The following is a 14,351-nucleotide window of genomic DNA, read 5'->3' as shown; positions in this document are numbered from 1 at the left end:
CTACAAGTAGACTTGGAGCGTAGATACATATCAAATTGAAGAAATCAAGATGAAATATGGTTACGAAATTCTATATGATATTCAAGTAGATAAAAGTCTTGGGTTTAAGTTTACTAACAATCATTATTAGTAAGGTTAACGTATTAGTTTTAAACGTGAGGAGACGTGTCAAATATATAATTAAGTAAGACGATGGAGAGCGCAGTGACAGTCTAACACTAACTTTTCAGATAAATTAATTAGACGACTCTATTAACGTTGCATCGAATTACAAATGTTCGCTATTTGATTCATTATTTCAATTCACAAAAATAATTTTCAAATCTTCAAATGAAATACTTTTTTTTTATCAATCTTTAACAGAGATATTGTACAAGGCCTACTAAATCTTCTGATTAGTACTGGAAAGGCCTTTACTTTTCTCTTTATAAGAGTTGGGGATTGTTTGGTAGAGTGTACAAGAATAATATAAAATATAGTGTATTAGTAATATTTGCATTAGTAATGCTTGTATTAGTTATGCTTGAATTAGTTATGATAAGATTTTTTTTATGCAATGTTTGATTTGGTGTACCAATTTTTTAAAAAATAAATAAATTTGGGATCCTTTTATTTGATAACTCAGGAAAAAAGGTTTGGTGTACTAAAAATATTATGCATTACATAGTTTTTTTAGAAAAAAAATTTGTTTACAAAAATATCCTCAACAAATATAATGGAAAGGATGTAAAAAAAGTTTTTGAGGATAATTGTGTCTTTAATAATGTTAATGCATGCATTAGAACTCATTGCATTACTAATGCATAGAAATACCTCTAATTTTAATTACTAATACAAGCATTAGTTATGCATAGGTTAGAAAAGTGTACCAAACAAGGTACTAATAATGCATCAAGCTAATGCAAGCATTATTTTCTCCAATACACTCTACCAAACGACCCCTCAGATTTTTATACTTGTGATTAATGGAAGTAAATACCTCTAATTTTAATTACTGAGGAAAATCAGAAAACTAAATTATTTCTCCTGTCTAGTATGTTTTTTCTGATCAGAGTTGTGGTGGAGTGGTTGAAATTCCTCTTCTTCTGACTAACATGAGTTGTGATGGAAATGGTTGAAATTTCTCCATTCTTAATCAGAAGTTTCGGGTTCAAGTTTTGAATATGAAAAAAAAAATATTAGGAAAGCCGTCCTCAAAAATGAATTAGTGAGGCTCCACGAATATCGAATACCTCGTAGGAAACCAAAAATAATACGTTTCCTCCGTGCTTGCTTGTCTTTACATCTTTAATAGGAGTAATTAGCAAAGAGTAGATGTTTCCTTTGGATTCCCGTGCTAATAATTTTTAATTTGTCGTTTCTTTTCGAGGATATACGGTAGAGGTCAAAACTAGGTTGTGAATCTTTTATTTTGTAGAATTGTATTTGTACAGAAGATGTCATTGAATAAATATTAAAATATATAAACCTGCAGTATTTGTTTATGTTAAATTAAATATAGGAGTAGTACTTATAGTACTCATTACATGTCTGCCTTAATTTGACCCCAGAAGTGAAATAAATAGAGTAATTTAATGAGAGGATTGTGACTCATGGGTCTCCAGCAGAGCATAACTCTGACCAGCTGGTTAATACTTAGAAACTTAAGGTAACACCTCAAATTTATATTTTACTACTAGCAATTTCTCTTCATCACTGTATATCTAAAATAATAATGCTTTGATCTGGAAAGGAGATTCATCAGAAGCAACTATTTGAAGAAGTTCAAGGTAAGTATATGAATCTCATTTCTTTCAACATTATAATTTCAAATATTCTCTTTTACTTGACATTAGTTTGTATGTATATATTCTCTTTAATTTTGAGTATGCAAAAGTAGATATACACGTCTTACGTAGTATCATAAATGAAGGATGTTACGTGGGATGTGTATTGTCCTGTTGAATGTTACGTAAATACATGTGTTTATTTGATTAATTTTTTTGTAAATTTAAATGTCTATTTATAAATATTCAAAATTGGAGAGCATAAATATCAACTGAAATTTGACAACAAAATTGTGTTTTATGCCTAATAGCACGTCAGTATGTTTGATCAGTGTGGTAAATTTGTAGATATCATTAGGTGTAGAGGATACTCAAAACTTAAAATGGTCTGGGCCTCAGGCGGCGCATAGCCCCTAATTGTGTATAACAGCACTAGCATTTTAGCTTGTATTTATATTTTGAGAATATTATTTAATATGTATAAGTGAAATAATTTGTTTAAAACTTGACATGTCAAAAAAGTTATGATTCATAATCTATAAACTAAAAATCTTTGATTCCTCTTGTGGTCTTTAGGTAAAAAAGCAAAACTAAAACTAAAAGAATTTCTCCTTTTAACTTCCAAAGAGTCATAAGGTACAAATGATTAAGAAATTCCTAGAGTACTTGAGACTTGAGTTTCGTTATGGGTGTGCTAGGTATGGAGAAAAATGTTCTTTTGAAAAGTAATTTATAGTTGAAATAATATGATAAAAATGCATAAATAAATCTTTAGGTTGAGGCACGAATATCTCGCTCTCTTTAAAGAGATTCAAGTCACTGCAGCATAATCTATACCGATCCAGCAGTAATACTCTTGACTTGTCCCCTCAAGGGCACAACAACATCGTACAACTCAAACAACTCCGGATTAGTTGCAAGTCCAAAGCTCCACAAAAGAATACCTTCTTCAACATATAATTACTCTCTTGTTTGTATAGTGAATATAGTTGAAAACTAAGAATATTTTCTTTTGTCTCAACTCTTTCTTTCACTACACTAACTCAATATACACAATATAACACTTTTCATTATTTCTTACACTATTTCTCTTGTATCTCATCTTCTTAAATATCCAAAGGAAGACATCACTATTTATAGATGAGAATTCCTCCTTACAATGAATAGAAAGATAATGCAGGTGGGGCGGGTCGAAAATGAAAAAAATTGTTATGTCGAGCGGGGCGGGGCGAATTAAATTTTTTGTAGGTTAAGCTCAACCCGCACCGCTTCATTGACATCCCTAAGAATGATGACTTTTTATTGAGAACATAGCGTAGAAAGGGATTCTTCCATAGTGAAGTAAATGATTTAAAATATCATCCTAAATATATTTATACATAATCTAGATGAGTAGATATACAGTAAGGTGGAGGTAGAGTAGGGGTACTCTGGGGTGGTGGGGATGGGACTATCGAAATGGGGTTAGAGGTGAAAATGATGTGTGTTGGATGATAGGAAGGACATTACCAATTATATAAAATGTAATTTGTGTAGCTTATTTTTCTAAAAAAAATATTTTCTAAAAAAATTGATCAATTGAACATAAAAATTGAAAAAAAAAATGTAAGCTGAATTGTTCGGCTTATAATAAGCTGAACTTTTTCCTTGTTTTCTTCCCAAATATATTGTACGTCTTATAATAAGCTGAATTTTCAACTGAAGGTTACTGCTCATATTGCTAACTTCAGCGATCAAGGGCTAAAATTGGTTTATTTACTTGACTCTCTTGCTACTCTTACTTTTGATCAACTTACTATTTCTTCGTACAATATTCTTTTCTTGGAAAAGATTCTTTAGAGTAATATTTTACTATTCAAAATGAAAAAAAGTAAACGTTTTTAAAAAAAAATAAGATGGGTCAAAATAGAGCGATGGGGGGTGGGGGGTGGGGGTGGGTTGTGTGTTTGATTTTTAAATTAAAGTTGAGGGGCGTAAGTTGAAATCCAGATCCAAAAGAAAAAATTTAGCTTACAATCTGAGAATAATTTTTTTTTTCTAGTGTTAAATTATAAGTATTATATAGTCCATTAACTTCACATGAAAGATTTTAGTTTTATTATACTAAAATATAAAGAACTTGTACGGAATCAATATAAGTATTATCGATCTTAATCTTACAAGTGCAAAACTAATGCAGTTATTCAAAAATTGGGTGCACATAGAGTTATCTGCTAGTAGTCAAAGAAAGAGCAACCAAATGATTTGTATTGGAAGTTTGTTGTTCAGTTAACTGGGAGACGATCAATATTTGGCATAAAAAAGGTTTTGCAGGAGTTTTAGTGAAACTGAATAGGATATTGACACATTTACATTAATGAACAGTATTGCCAGATACAACAACAGTAGCTCAACAACGAGGTAAATATCCCTAAATATGGGGTAATAAATTAAAATACCAAAATATGTAATTACAATTTAGAGATAAGGGTCTGAAAAATACTTTAATTTTGGTCGGATTTGCTAGTGCGATACTAAACTTCCATGAGGACCTATTACCTCCCTAGACTATTTAATACCGTATTTTAAACATATATATTTGCTTACGTAGACATAAAAAATAATGGAAAATTATAAATAGTAATGTGTCCACGTGGGCACATATATACCTTTAAAATACACTATTAAATAGTTCATGGGGTAAAAAATACGGTATTAAATAGTTTAGGGAGGTAATAGGTCTTTATAAAAGTTTAGTATCGCAACAACAAATTCAACCAAAGTTGAGGTATTTTTCAGACCCTCACCCCTACAATTTACAAGCCATTTTCTATAATATGTGTAATTGATAATCTAGAATAAAAGATTTATCTTAAATTCTTGGAAAATGTAAATGAATCTTATACAATCCGGACTTAGGAGTAGTTTAGTTGTTGGTTAGGAAGTAAATTATTCATACATTAACAACAATATCATGTTTGGTAATTAGTATAGCATTTTAGGTATTATATACTCCATCCATCTATTTTTAACTGTTATGGTTTTCTTTTTTAGAGTCAAATTATATAAGAACATTGATTAACATTTTACGATGTATTTTCTCATCATATTGATATGCAAAAATTGCAATTTATAGTATTTTTCGTATAGTTTTTGATTATCTAATGTGTTTATTTAAAATATTGAATTAATGTAATCTAATTTAATTTTGAAAATCAGTCAAATTGACTTTCAAAAAGCACAACATGATAAATAAAAGTGGAAGAAGGGAATATAAATTTCAACACATAAAGTACCATGTTTGGTTGCTACCTTATAATCAATCACACATAACTAATAGTACGTGTGTAAGTTATGTGGAAATCTATTTATTGTTTTATTAAGATAGAAAATGGAATAACTAGACTAATACGTCATCTGTTTACTTTTACTTGTCCATTAGACTCTGCATGACCTTAAAAATAGGGAAACTTTCACAAATAGTCACTATAATAAATTTAATTATGTTCCATAGCTATGGTTTGCATATTTACGGGTTGTAAGTAGGGGTGTACATCGTCGGATTGGTTCGGGTTTTTCAAATATCAAACCAAACCATTTGTGTCGAATTTTTAAATCTATAAACCAAACCAAACCAATAAAACTCGGTTTTTTTCGGGTTTTTCCACTAAAGTATTCATACAAACATATAATTTACTTGTACTTCAAATATTTCTTCAGTCCTACCAAAATACAACTATCTAAGGTGTTTTTTAAGAATACAACACAAACAATGATATGATTAATGACACTAAAATATCCAATAATAATAATAATAATGAAATCGCGTAAAACAAATATTGCAAATTAACAAGTCATAATGAAAATGGTCATAATTTAGAAGTACTAAATCATGCTAAAATAAGTTTAATAAGTATTAGTTACATGACTAAAGGAAATTAAAATTAGATTATGTACTTTAATTGTCTAAACTAATGTAAAACCAAAGAACAATATTCAATATTATTGTCATTCTTAGTGTTAAATTGATTTTCTTTTTGCATTAGTATTAATTTGATTTTGATTTAAGTTTTATTATAATTACCAACATATATGGACTATAATCTTTATGGAACCATTCAAAATTCTAAGTTTCAAACTTGAAATAATACATTAAAGGGATAAGGGTTTGAAAAATACCCCAACTTTGGTCGGATTTGCTGTTGCGATACTAAATTTTCATGAGGACCTATTACCTTCCTAGACTATTTAATACCGTATTTTAAACATATATATTTGCCCACATGGACATAAAAACTAATGCAAAATTATAAATAGTAATGTGTCCACGTGGACACATATATACCTTTAAAATACACTATTAAATAGTTCAAGGGGTAAAAAATATGGTATTAAATAGTCTAGGGAGGTAATAGGTCCTTATGAAAGTTTAGTATCGCAACAGCAAATCCGACCAAAGTTGGGGTATTTTTCAGACCGTTATCCATATATTAAAAGATAAAAATTATGAAAAAGTATAAGAAATATATAAAAATGATATCAAAGTAAATATTTTTATGTATAAAATAAAAAAATTATAATTATATATATAATGTCGGGTTGGTTTGGTCTCTCTGGTAGGTTTTTTTTAGTTAAAACCAACTCAACCCAAATATAGACCGGTTTTTTTTTTCAACACCAAACCAACCACTAGTCGGATTTTTTTTTTCCGATTTGACTCGGTTTGCGGTTTGGTTCGATTTTGTACACCCCTAGTTGTAAGTATAATTTAAGATGTCTCATTTGTGTAATTTGCGGGTACATTTGTATGATTTAGTTATTTTTGTATAAACTTGAAATCACGAATGTATGCAATTACGAAACATTAGAAGTTTAAACAGTTATACAAATTATATAATACAAATTCTGAATTATACAAAAGTTATACAAATTATATTATATAAATTCTGAATTATACAAATGTGCGAATTATACAAAACTAAAAAGTTGAGCCGCATAATTATAGCTAAAAGTAGGTCGCGAATTGTAATTAATGCAAATTATAGTTGTGTTAACTAATTAACTAGTATATGTTTGCTTATACGCGTAATTTTCCCTAGAAATATTGATTAATATGAGTAGTTTACTACATAATCTCTCTCTCTCTCTTTTATATATATATATATGAAAAATGATTTGGAAAATAAGTACTCCCTCCGTCCCATTTTATGTGGCAACATTTGACCGGGCACGGAGTTTAAGAAATAAATGAAGACTTTGAAATGTTTACCAAATTGCCCTTTAAAAAGTAGACTTTTTTTCTCTCTCCTCATAAATGTATTGGAGTATTATTTTAAGATTAAGTGGGACCAACAAGGATAAAAGAGGAATTATACTTTTATAAACTTGCCATATAAGGAAATGTGACATTCTTTTTGGGACTGACCAAAAAGGAAATGTTGCCACATAAAATGGGACGGAGGGAGTAATTAATATTGAGTGTAAAATAGAAAAGTAATTATCTTTTCTTGTTATGGTAGAAGTGACAATTAAAAATCTACCTTTAGCTAGCGTTTGACCCAAAATTCTCAAATATTCTAGGCAAATCATATTTGGGTGAAGTTTCACCATGTTTTTATTGGCCCCAAATTTGTTCAAGAATATTTGACTAATTTAAAAAATATGATTTATACTCATAAGATGTAAAATTTATTAAAAATATCCATAAATTTGTACTATCATTTTATAATAAATATATTATGTTAAAAATAACCTTATAATATAATTGATAACAATCAACAACAACAAAATAAAAGTATGGACAAGAGCAATACATTAATCGCATACTCAAACTTGTCACTGATTCAATTATAATTATAACTCATTTAAAATAAATTGTTCTTTTTTCTCAATTGTCACTCAAATTAGAACTCGAACTTTTTTGGAGGAGGTAGTAACAAATATTAGTTGGAATCAATAAATGACGGGTATTTTTTATAAAATATAAAAGTTTGGAGTAATTTTTAAAATTCTCAAATATTAAACTTGACCGAAATACTAGTTTTTTTTTAAGTATTTTGGGAACTGAGGATTCTTGGCAAATAAATTTGCCAAATTATATGGCCAAACACCGCTTCCCAAGTTTTTCTCAATTTTTCTTGGGACCAAACAGGTCTTTAGATTAGTGAACAAGTAAATGAAAACGGAGGGGATACAGAAATAACTTAACCGTGCATAACCCTAAATAGCAACAAACCAACCCCTTAGTGCATGTAATTTAACCTATGGTAAAAGTTGGGGCGACTCAATACTTTTTGAGGAACTAAAGTCGCGTTTCAATGAGAGGCCTTAGTTATTTTTTTTGTAAAAACATTCATATATATATTTCACTTGAAGTTTACTTTTTAAAATCTAAGAGCTTCTTTTTTTGTAATAAAGATTAATTTTTCTCTTTCTTTTTTCAATAATCGGATTCATATTTTCTAATTATTGACATATTTTGTATTCTAATAGATAATTTAAGATAATATATGTATATATACATAGTAAATAGGGAAAATTATATATAATATCAAACTATAAATTCAAATTAAATGTTATAATCATAGTTTGATTTAATTGTACCCCATAGCAAACTGTTGCTAATTTGCTATTTCTCCTATTGAATCTTGCTCGCCACTCTCGTTCTCGCTGGGCAGTCTCCCTCGACTCTCTCACTTTTATACAAACACAAATGTATAAAATGTGTTTGTATTTGTATAAAGCGAGAGAAAATTGTATATATACATATATTTTCGTTCCCCTCTCTCAGATCTCGCTCGCCACTCTCACTCACCTCCCTTACTTTATACAAACACAAATGTATACATTGCGTTTGTATTTGTATAAAGCGAGAGAAAATTGTATATACAAATACAAATGTATATATTTTCGTCCTATACACTTATGATTATACAAATACGATCTTCCTCTACCCAGTTTTCTTTTGTATTCCTCTCTTTCTAACTTTATACAAACACATATTATACAATTGATCTTTTGTATATGTATACTGAAATAAATTATACAATTGCTTTCTTTTGTATATATATAGCGAAATATACATATTTATGATTGCTATGAAGCGCAATTATGCAAACTATAGCTATAACATACTAATATGATTTTTGTGTTTGCTATATGTGAAAGTTGCTCTAGCAAATATCTAGCCTAACAAGTCATAGACGCAAACAATACTAAAAAGAGTGAAAAAATAATGTCTGATTCAAAAAGTAGATAATTTGATTTGAGAATACTTGTTTGATGCTTCAATATACTTTTTAAAATATTTGGTGTCCGAGAAAAAACAAATATAGCAAATTTCTACACTGTAGCAGTGTAGCTCGTCTTTAAGAACAATTAAGTCGACCAATCTCTTATAGAAACAAGAAGAAATATAAAAGCGTAAAAGTATTGTTAAAGAATGACAAAAGTTCCACATCGGTGGTTAATGAGATGGGTGGACTCCTTATAAGGCTTGGGCAATCCTCCTCCTTTTGAGCTAGCTTTTGGAGTGTGAATTAGACCTAAGACTTAATTTAACAAGTATACTAAAGACTTAGAACCTGTTTGACATTGTTGTTAGGGTGTAAAAGCATTTATTTTGAGAAAAAAACATTTTTTTTTAAAAAAGAATAGGTGGTTTGGCAGACCTGTAAAAGTGCTTTTAAATAGAAACAAAAGCAGTTTTTCTGCAATTGGGAAAAAACTAAAAATTTATGTTTCTTAAAAAAAACAAAGGAGAAATATTTTTTTCAAGTCTAAAATGTTTATCTCTCTCTCTCTCTATTTTATTTATTATTTTACAAAATTAGAAACAAAGAAAAAGGTAACAACAATATTTTTGTAAGATTAGGAAAGAATTAAAAAAATAAAAAACAATTAAAGATTTCTACCCTTAAAAAAAAATGTATAATATTGATTGAAAATTTGAATATGAACATTTTAATTTATTTTTTTGTAATAGATGTTTAAAGTAGTTTCTCTCTATAAAACAATCTTAATATTTGCCTTAATCGTAATTTGACTCTCATAAGCACTTTTTAAAATAAATTACAAAAACACTTTTCTGAAAAGCTATTTTGAAAAAGTTATTTTAAAAATGTGTTTTTGAAAATAAGCCGTTTTTAATCGCAATACCAATGGGCTCTTATAGAGAGAACCATTAAAAGTAGATTGAGTATATTTTAGAGAAACCAATGCAAGATTGTTAGGTCTTTTTCCGGTGAATTAGTTAACTATATTCTTTTGACGATAAAAAAAATACTCAAAGTACTTCATAATTTTCCACGCAAAAAAAAAAATTATTGATCAATTGTGGGACTCAAAAAATTAAGGTACCCTTTTACACTATCCATATATAGAAGTTAGATCCTACTACTAAAAAGAGAAGAAAAAAAAAAAGATAGATCACCTGTTATAAGAGGTTAAAATTTTAGTTACATTAATTATTAAATATTTTACATTGCCGAAATATATATGTTAAATCCAATGGAAATGGCACAAAAAATGGAGAAAGTTCAAATTTTCAGTTATTTGATCATTTTTTAACCATAAGTATATGTATGTGGAAGAATGCTTTTTGATAGTAGTATTATAGTGAAAAAATGGAGTATTACTTTAGTACTATAAGAGAAATGGAGTAAGTTCTTCTGAGAAAAGTGAACAAAATTGGGATAAATAAACACAGAAAGAAGAACAGTTCACTTGAAACAGAAAGAGTATTGTGACAAAGTATGAACCTTGGCATCTTTAATTTTTTAAATAATCTCTATCTGGTTCTGCTGGTGCAGCAGAGTTCCAGGTTCTTACAACTATATATATAATGCAACATAAGACATTGAAAATTGTAATTAATTTAGGCATTTATATTGCTAGCATTTAGTAATATGAAAAACAGTAAAAGTAGAAGAAGTCTTTTAAATTTTTTGATAGGATGATGTGCACATGCAAGTTAGTGCCCTCTTATTATCATTCCAGTTATAGTTTTCTGGGGTATTGTTGGTGCCTTCACACTTAGGGGTGAATGTACTATTGTTGGTGCCGATTTAGTTGAACTCATAACTTTCAACGCAGAACATTAATTTATGTGCGCTAGCTCTCAATACGACCTAAATCAGCTCTTAATATGTCTGTGGAATGGACTATAAATCAACCCTACTATCTATACTCATCTAAAGCTGGGAAGAAAAAGAAAATCAGAAAAAGGCCAACTTAAAGAAAAAATAAAGGAATAAAAACTTGTTTAACAGTCCTATGACAAGAATGTGCCTTTGACCAGACAAATAGGCTTTCTAGGTTAGATATCACAATACTAAATTATTGGAGTATAATAGATTGAATTAATATCCAATCTTGATCAGTTTTGTCATTTGGGCCAAGTTAATTAAAATTATGAAATACAATAGCTAGGGTTAGTATGATGTAAGCAATTGTTGAACTTAGTTATCAGAGAGTGGCAGATTTGTATTAATCTCATTAATAAGTTTCAGTAGTATTAATATGCAATTAACTTGACCTCTTTTCTTGGCTGATACATACAAGGCTTACAACTGTAGGAGAAGAGAACATTGTGACTGTTAGACTGCACCAGTTCTTCCAGGGTTAAGTTATCACTCAACTCAAAATTTTCCTTAAGCTGGGTTTTATATATACTTAATTATGGTTTATTATATTTTCTTTGTCAAGATGGAAAATTACTGGTCCTCCACCTAAAATAATTTCTATTAAGCTAAAGTTCAACATAATTTTGCCCCATGTCTTTGGAATACAGAAAACTTACAAATGATGTGTCTGGGTTAAGGAATCTCACCATGGATTTGTAGAAAAATGGATCTGTGCCCAAAATCTAGTTCATATAAGGAGACTACCCATCCTTTTTAAAATTCCACGGGGACTCTTCAACTCCCCACTTCACATCTGGTGCGTGAGCAATTAAATCTAGGGGGGGCATCATTGGTAAACATTAAACTGAACAGGTCTAATACCATGCCCAAGTCCATATAAGTAGACCTATCCTTTTTTTCCCAATGGGATGTCTTCAACACCCACCTCATGCCCAAGGCTGAACACCTGGTGAATGGACAATTTAATCTCGGGCCCATCATCGGTAAATATTAATTGGGATGAGTCATACTCTGATACCATGTAAAAAAAATAACTCTTAGATCTAACTAAACCCCAAAAGATATATCATCAAGGAAGGACTACCCAAGCCGGAGATCAACCATCCTTTTTCATAGCTCTTCAACATTCAACTTAGGAGAAAATTAGACTTGGAAATGATTTCAGTTTCAATGGACTACCTGTTATTTCCCCAGATCGAATTCCAGGTAACGTTCTCTCTAGTTGCTTTTTAACTTCAATGAGTTGTTATTTTGCTTGTAATTATACAGTCGATTAAAAACTTGTAAAACTTTTGGTGTACTGGTTGATACATATATTATAGATATAAAGTTGAGTTACAAAAACAAAGTTTATAAGTACACAAAAACTTAAGAGAGAAATCGGAAAAACAAAAACACATAAAGGGCACTATATAGTAGTACCGAACCTAGAAAATTAAACAGGAAGGAAATTTTGCTTAATTAGCTTACGCTGTTCCCTTCAGATTTGGCTTCCGTGATATGAATCCCATGCTTTCTGAACTGTAAATTAATTAAAGAGAATTGAAGTTATATATCGGAATGACAATTAAATTGTGTAATAAAGTAGAACAATGTTAATAGTTTAGTTTTACCTTGCGGTGATGAGGTACAACAAATGGTAGATGCATCCATGATTGTTTGATTAACGTCGTCATGATTCCAATTTCTTGTTGAATTATTGTAATGTGAAGCTGTAGCCTCTCTATTCGGAGCAATTTGGTTCCAAATTTTCTTAATAGTTCTTTCCCTAGCTCTTGCTCTAGCCTTTGCCCTTGAATCTCTCTCTTGCTTTGCTTTTTTTGTTAATTCATCCACTGCAGCAAGAGGAACAATCATATCCTCATCACATTCCGAATTGTTATTAATAGATGAAGGAGTATCAAGAATACTCTTCTTTGACACATCATTTATGAGATCTTCAATGGCTAATTTAGACTTGGTAAATAGCCAATCAAGGGTTTTACTTGGTTTATCGTAACCAAGCATGTCTTGCAGATCAAAGAACTTACGAGCAACCCCTAACGACAACCTCACCCTCCGATCCCTATTCCCTTGTGATGTCAAAATCTTACTGTGCCGATCCTTTTTCACTGGTTTTTTACTCTTGTTGATGACCAAATTGTTAGTTGCATACGAGTAGTCGATTAAGTGACCATTTGAGGCTCCTAAGTAATGATGATGAGTAGGAAGGTCATGTTGATGTAGAAGTATTTGGTTGCTAAGAAAAGATGAGTGAAGAAGAGGATTCCCATTACTACTGTTTCCAAAAGGGAACATTTTTTTTCTTCTTTTATTGTTGAAGAACAAGTTTACAGCTGAAAGAAAGCACTAAATACTAACTAGTAGTACAGCATTATATTGGCCTTTGCCCTTTCACAAGCTTGATGGGAGCCTTTCGAAAAAATACTGTTACAAAGAAAGCGATCAAGGAAAGAATTTGAAGGGCTAGCTGAGAAAATGTGTAGTACTGGAAACAAATTAATTTTAGCCCTCATCCACTTTAAGACATGGAAAGTGATGGAAATCCTAAAAATTGACAGTGGCCACTGATGAAGAGCCAAAGGCAAAACATTTATGGACAAACAGAAGATATTAATTTGATGGAACCCAACAAAAGCTTGGGGATACAAGACCATATTGTTGCTTTCGTCTCAATTTATGTGATGCACTTTTTTTTTTGTCTGTTTCAAAGTAAATTCTATTTTTTATTTTATCTTAACAAGATAATTTATAACTTTAAAGTTGTATTTGAAATTTTAAAAACACACAAAAATCTTAACTTTTTAAATTTATTTTGTTTTTGGAAAATTCTATATATATTTTTAGATAATAATTGCATTTAAATTATATTTCATGTTCAAATATTAAAAATATATTTAAATTCTAAGTATTAACTGCAAAAACTTTGATCAAACTCCAAATCAAACTAGAAGATTTCAATTATTTTTTTAAATTTTCATGATCAAATGTCTACTATATAGGCATAAAAGTATGAGTAAATTTTAGATTTAGCAAACATAAAAATTATATTTGTATGTTATAGCTATAATTTATATAATTGGGCTCCATAGCAAACTTTATGTTTGTTATGGCTATTAATCTATATATTTCAGTATACATATACATAAAAAAATATATGTATTTGGGTGGGTTTATTTGTATATTTCCGTATACAAATGGGTCATGAATTTGTATATTTTGGTATACAAATAGGTCCTGCATTTGTATATTTCGGTATACAATTGGGTCCTACATTTGTATATTTGGATCTATTTATATATTTCGGTATACAAATGGAATGACAAAAAACATGAAATGTTTGTGCAAATTACAAATAAAAGAAACTATGGCTATAACATTTAATTTGAATTAATAATTTGCTATTTTATACAATTTTCTTTAAAAGTATATCACTTAAAATGAGATGCAGATGAAGGTGTGG

The 14,351-nt window shown here is 29.6% G+C and overlaps 1 protein-coding gene across 1 annotated transcript; it reads right to left on the bottom strand.

Moving 5' to 3' along the window:
* Positions 1-12,169: 12,169 nt before the first annotated feature.
* LOC125810808 (transcription factor DICHOTOMA-like) lies at positions 12,170-13,245 on the bottom strand. Its single transcript, XM_049490296.1, has 2 exons — positions 12,502-13,245; positions 12,170-12,409 (listed from the first exon to the last, which is right to left on the bottom strand). Exons 1-2 carry the CDS (start codon positions 13,184-13,186, stop codon positions 12,369-12,371), a joined length of 726 nt encoding a protein of 241 aa, XP_049346253.1. The 5' UTR covers positions 13,187-13,245; the 3' UTR covers positions 12,170-12,368.
* Positions 13,246-14,351: the final 1,106 nt, after the last annotated feature.

The sequence above is a fragment of the Solanum verrucosum genome, unplaced genomic scaffold, assembly GCF_900185275.1.
Source record: "Solanum verrucosum unplaced genomic scaffold, falcon-dt-bn FXZP01000032.1, whole genome shotgun sequence".
In the NCBI taxonomy this organism is placed as follows: Eukaryota; Viridiplantae; Streptophyta; class Magnoliopsida; order Solanales; family Solanaceae; genus Solanum; species Solanum verrucosum.
Note: the sequence above shows the minus strand (reverse complement) of the source record. Positions and strands in the feature narration are given on the sequence as shown.

Coding starts and splice junctions, on each gene's coding strand:
- LOC125810808 (XM_049490296.1), bottom strand. CDS start 13,186: ATGTTCCCTTTTGGAAACAGTAGTAATGGGAATCCTCTTCTTCACTCA. Junction 12,410..12,501: donor TTGTACCTCATCACCGCAAG/GTAAAACTAAAC, acceptor ATTAATTTACAG/TTCAGAAAGCATGGGATTCA.